This window comes from Daktulosphaira vitifoliae, unplaced genomic scaffold (genome assembly GCF_025091365.1).
Source record: "Daktulosphaira vitifoliae isolate Bord-2020 unplaced genomic scaffold, ASM2509136v1 Scaffold_2, whole genome shotgun sequence".
In the NCBI taxonomy this organism is placed as follows: Eukaryota; Metazoa; Arthropoda; class Insecta; order Hemiptera; family Phylloxeridae; genus Daktulosphaira; species Daktulosphaira vitifoliae.
Window position 1 is genome coordinate 24,036,006 of NW_026099573.1, and position 6,000 is coordinate 24,042,005.

The 6,000-nt window shown below is 26.1% G+C and overlaps 2 protein-coding genes across 3 annotated transcripts in view; both read left to right on the forward strand.

Moving 5' to 3' along the window:
- Positions 1 to 512: 512 nt before the first annotated feature.
- Positions 513 to 1,961, forward strand: LOC126899063 (dynein axonemal assembly factor 10). The gene is made up of 2 exons (XM_050673593.1): positions 513 to 952; positions 1,265 to 1,961. The coding sequence occupies exons 1-2, from the start codon at positions 550 to 552 to the stop codon at positions 1,930 to 1,932; spliced, it is 1,071 nt and encodes a 356-aa protein (XP_050529550.1). The 5' UTR covers positions 513 to 549; the 3' UTR covers positions 1,933 to 1,961.
- A 2,578-nt stretch (positions 1,962 to 4,539) lies between these two features.
- LOC126899057 (uncharacterized) overlaps positions 4,540 to 6,000 on the forward strand; it is a 213,365-nt gene continuing 211,904 nt past the window's right edge. For both annotated transcript variants that reach the window (XM_050673580.1, XM_050673581.1), the window contains exon 1: positions 4,540 to 4,871. The gene's annotated coding sequence lies outside the window, so the exon portion shown is untranslated. The remainder of the gene's footprint in view (positions 4,872 to 6,000) is intronic.

Sequence of the window (6,000 nt, forward strand, 5' to 3'; positions counted from 1 at the left end):
TCTCCCATTTGTGGGAAACGAGGGAAAATTTTTTAATTTTTAAGGGTAATGTCTTCAACTAAATACGATTTATGATCTTTTGACGTATTGTTGAAAGAAATCGGTCCTGTGAGAGCTGATAAAAAGTGGCAACAGACATAAAAAAAAAAAACACATTATGGTAAAATTAATAGCTTCTCAGCTTCGCATCGAAGCTAAAATGATTACAGAAATCAAAAATATGAAGAAACCACTTTTGAAAACTTAATTTAACGTTTACAATTTCTACAATTTTTAATTTTATAAATCTTTAAACAAATTTTATACGGGTCAACTAACTTACTAGATATGTTTAAAATATTTGAAAAATCAAAATTATTTCGGTTCCTAGTTTTATTTTGAATATTATGTAGTGTTACTTCAGAAACTATTCGTTAGAAACCATAGTAATATCATTTTATTGACGTCACATTATGTTAACTATTATCCATAGCAACGAGTCATATTAGATATGGACTTGTAATATGAGTATGTCTACAGATTTTTCTCTTAATCATAAGTTTAGAAAAAATGGACAAATTGAGCAAACCTCAAATTATTATTCATAGAGAGAAATCTATTAATTTTCAATTAAAAGACTGTCAATGGATCTACAATTCAGCGAAGTTTATAGCAATAGGTGGAAAACCAAATATGAAAGGTGTTTTAAACATTTATACGCTAGATGAAGATGATATACAATGTGTACAAGAGTATGAAAAGTCAGTTTCAATTGAATGTGCAACATTTCAATCAAGTCCTATTGATAGAAGACATTTAGCTATTGGAAATTATGAAGGTAGTTTAGAAATTGTGGATTTGGAATATTCTACCAAATCAATATTTACAGCTAAAGCCCATCAAGGGTTGATATATTCCATTGATGGTATCGGAGGTTTGGGGATAGGATGTGGCGCACCCGAATTGGTTACAGGTCTGTTATATTGATAAGCATTTTAGTACTTAAGAAGCGGAAGGTTCTACGTTCACTTATAAATTTCACTTTTTGGTGTATTCCATAACAATATAAGACGCACAGCAAAATTTCATATGCATGTCAAATTTTTTTTTTTTGCATAATATACATTTACAGAGGTATCGATAAGAAAAAACAGATATTTTGGCCGTCTTGTGGGAAAAATGTTTCTTTTTTGCTTCTCATGGAAAGTTACAATATTAAATAAGATCCTTCTGTAGCTTGGGTATATATTTAATGTTTTTGAAAATAAAAGCAACTTAATTTTAGGCGGAAAAGATGGTTCAGTGAAAATTTGGGATCCTAGAGAAAAGTTACCAGTGGCTAAAATGGAATCTGCCGAAGGTACTACAAAAAGGGATTGTTGGACTGTAGTGTTTGGTAATGCATATAATTCAGAAGAACGAATAGTTTGTGCAGGGTATGACAATGGAGATATTAAAATGTTGGACTTAAGAGCGATGGCTTTACGTTGGGAAACCAATGTATCTAGTGGTGTTTGTAGTTTAGAATTTGATAGAAGAGATATTAAAATGAATAAACTTGTAGCTACAACAATAGAGTCATCATTTTATGTATTTGATATCAAGGTCCAACATCCTGTTAAAGGATTCGGTTATTTACAAAATAACTCTCACAAACATACAATATGGACTGTACGACATTTACCTCAAAAACGAGAAATATTTGCTACGACAGGTGGAAATGGAACAGTTTACTTATGGAAATATTTATACCCCGATCAAAGATGTAAAAAAGATTCTGATGGAGATTTAATTACAAATCCTGGCAAGTTACAATTGATTCAAAATCAAATAGTATCTACGCAACCTATTAATAACTTTCGATGGTGTCCAGGTAAATTAGGTCTTGCACTATGTACATCATTTGATCAAAATATTAGAATTTTAATCACTACTAAACTCAATTTATATTGATTATATTTATTTTGAAATATTGAGTTATAGGTACCTAATTAATTATGTGTCTTTTTATAGATACTTTTTTTATTGTAATATAGAAATTATTTTTTGATTTATTTCGATTCATAAATTAGGATTACATTTTTATTGTTATATTAGTCAAAATATTGTTAAAAAAAATTTTTTTTTTGCTTGCATTCTTTGTGAATGCAAATTGTATACGTAATACAGTTAATGCTTGTTTTAAATGAGGTTTGTACTTTTTTAGATTTTAATTATCATTTTATTTTGAAATGATATATATATATTAATCTAATTAAAATCATTTTAATTATGTGTAGGCATTTTAATAAAATATCTACACAGATTATCTAAAATTGCATTAATTTCTATGATAATATTGTACTTCATATAATTTGTAATTGTTATATAACTATTTTATTGGGATTTCAATTAAAAAAAAACTGAGCACAATGGGGACGTGGCATAGCTGAGTCCAGTATACTTGAAATCTTACAGTGATTAAAACCACTATCATAAAAAACGCTTCGATGCAAATCTGTAGATTGTGTTTAATTTTAAAAATGGTGGATTATTCCAAAAGCTACATGATCTTTTATTTCCTTATATATATTCTGATTACAAGTTTTATGATTTACAAGTGTAATATATGAATAAATAAATATATATAATATAAATATAAATAGTACTTATCTTAAAAAAAATATAATGTTCCATACATTTTTTTAAAACTTATAGCATTGTAAAGTTAAAATATAAAAAAGAATTTTTTTACGAAAATCCTGTTTTTTTTTTATTATCTTTAATGTTTGTTTTCACCATAAAAACGAAAGAAAATCCGACATTTTTTTTTCATATTAAAATATCTTACATAAACTTTAGTTTAAGATATATTTAAAAGTGCCAGTACTTACGGATCACATCAAAAAGTTAAAAAGTTCTACTTACTATATGCATTTTTAAGATTTGAACTCCCCTGTATAAAGGGAATAGTCCGATTTAAAAAACAATAATGTAGAATGAAAGAGGTATGTAAATAGTATTTCTTGTGAAAAATTGATTTGTGAAAATGTATTGATCCATACATTTTTCAAAAAGTTATAGAAATGTAAAATATAGAATCGAGAATTTTAAAACAAAATTAGCATACGGTGATAGTCATTTTCACTGTGAAGACAAAATACAGACCAAATTTTTTTTTTCCATAATAAAGTTACTAATTTAATATACTTAAAGCTTTAATTTAAGATATATATATAAAAATGTCAGTATTACCGGAACACATTCAAAAATTAAGTTGAAAAAGTTGTCATTTTGAATAACTCTTGTGACCAGGTTAAGGGTTAAATTTATGAAAAAAATATACTAAATGAAAGGTAATGATATTATGCATCTATATAAAAAAAATTATATTGATATGTTTATTTTTGAAAAAGTTATGGCACTTTTAAGTAAAAAAAATTGAAAAAATTTCGAAAATTAGCGATTTTAAAATTTGTAATTTTTTTGTAGGTTTCTCCCATTTACGGGGAATGAGAGGAATATTTTCGATTTTTGAGGGTAATGTCTTCGACTAGATACAATTTGTGATTTTTTGACGTATCGTTGAAAGAAATCGGTTCGGTGAGAGCTGAGAAAAAGTGGTAACAGACAAAAAAAAAAAAACACATCATAGTAAAATTAATACCTTCACAGCATTGAATCGAAGCTAAAATGGGGTCCAACATTCCCCAAAATAGTGGAAACCGGTATAGATTTTATTAACTGTACATTAGTATTTGGGTTTAAATAATTGATATTAAAAATTATTCAATAATTTTTGTTGTATAACTTTGATGAAAATAATAAAAAAAGATCTCACGATTGTAATGAATTTTTATAAATTAAGAATTTAAAATATTGTTAAAATAAATCTAAACGACCGACATTGTGTTTTTGCCTTATTTGTCTTAGCATCTAACTATTTTTCATGCTAATTATTACGTAAAACAATTTACTTCACATTCATTTCCGTTAAATGATATCTTCTTATCAAAATGTCCTGTTTTTTATACTTTATTTATAAGTGCATACTCCTAATACAATAGTAAGCACATAACATTTTTTTGTGTAATAAAAAAACAATATTAAGTAGGACAATGTTTGAAAATCAAATTTTACAATTTTAATTTAATTTTTTTGATTTTTTTTTTTTTGAAAAGCTTAGCCTCTAAACCCCAGTCTCTGTGTATATTTTTTATGCGGACAATAAAAAAAGAAATACTCTTTTTCCATTTAAAATATTTGGTCACTCTATTATTGAAAAACGGTTTTTCAAAATATGTAAAATCGTTTAAATCAAAGTTTTTTCATTGTTTCAAATTTTATAGATTATTAAAATATATGGTATTACAGCGATAGATTTCTTAGAACTTCTGTTACTTTACCGCGATGAGGACTAAAAGTGGCGGCAAATGGCGTTGGTAATAGATGTTGACTTTTACCATAACAAATTATTAACGACCAGTGGTTGGAAATGCCGCTGGGTTCGCCCCTGGCGCATTTCTACCACACTTGCTAACGTTTTTTGGCAAAACTGTTTAGCTTTACCATCGTGGTCGCTTCGTTATGACGGTCTCGCGTTACACATTGTTTTGTTTGCCGGCAATCTAACCGACGTAATTAGTTACAATTCAATTGTCGTTTTTATTGAAATAATTTTATTAATACATCAATTAATATATTTTTTATATGACTAGAAGCGGGAATACACTATTATTGAGGTTCGGTTCTAACGATAATTTTATTTAACATAAAGGAAATTTAACGTTAAAACTGTGAATTAAGTTGTTATATCGAAGTGATGTTATGTAGAAATTGTAGTCATACATTTCTTGGAAAATTCAGAAAAATGTCGTGGAATACGTCATAAATGGGGTCGAGTGTTTTTAAAGGTAAGAATATTATTATATAGAATATAGAAAAGACTGTATACTTAATTTGACTGCGTTTTCGTTGTTCGTTGACGAGTATTTATAGTTAATTGACATTATAATTATTGAAATGTATCACGAGAGAATAATGGGTTTGCAGTAAACTGTGTACTGAATGTACTGCAGTAATATTTTAAAATTGCTTAAATTTTAACTTTTAAGAATCCCTCTTTTTTTGCCAAAGCTTAACATCCCGTTTAATAAGTGAGGATAATTTGTAAATACAAGGATTATCATACATAACGATGTATATAGCCAAAATAATTATGTTTAACAATAATAATAATAATGCATATTTATGTTTACATATTTACTTACTATTATTTTTGTAACGTATAAATATATAAACAATAAACATTATGATAATATGGGTATTTTTTATTTGCATGATAAGAAATATTAAAATTTTTCTGTCTTTGGTATTGTAATGAAATAAGTTTGATTAATTAATCTAACATTTACATGCTTGTCATTTGTAAAACATAATTAGAATACAGTACAAATGACATTCGCATCTTTATTTACAGCAAACATAAAATTTTCATATTATAAATTTCCTAGAAAGTTATATTTACATTTTATAATATCAAGACTTAAATAATAATAATAATAATAATAATATCAAGACATAAATGCGTCGTAAATAAATTTTTCTGGTGTACTGAACTACTGAAAAACATGGAATTTTTTTTAAGGTGTAATTTTTGTTTGTTTTTTAGTGGTATTCAATGTATGTATTACTTTATAAAACTAATATGTTGTAGAGATATACTTAAGTTTAATTCGCTTTTTTTATTATGTGATTATATATACATATATCTAAAATTTGTATTTCTAATAGAAATAAAAATCTAAAATTTATTTCTACATAAATCTATAAAAATCAAATATTTTTGTGTAAAATACTATTTACATTTTGACGATCCATTTATGATCATACTTGTATTTCTTGACCATATACTTTTCTACCAATTACAAATGTATCTAAATATTAAACATATAGAGTGATCAAAAAGGTCAATTGTTACGAACGATGAGAACAATTGACCCGTTTCATTATTTTTTAAATATTCTATATATTTTATATTTA

Coding starts and splice junctions, on each gene's coding strand:
- LOC126899063 (XM_050673593.1), top strand. CDS start 550: ATGGACAAATTGAGCAAACCTCAAATTATTATTCATAGAGAGAAATCT. Junction 953..1,264: donor CGCACCCGAATTGGTTACAG/GTCTGTTATATT, acceptor ACTTAATTTTAG/GCGGAAAAGATGGTTCAGTG.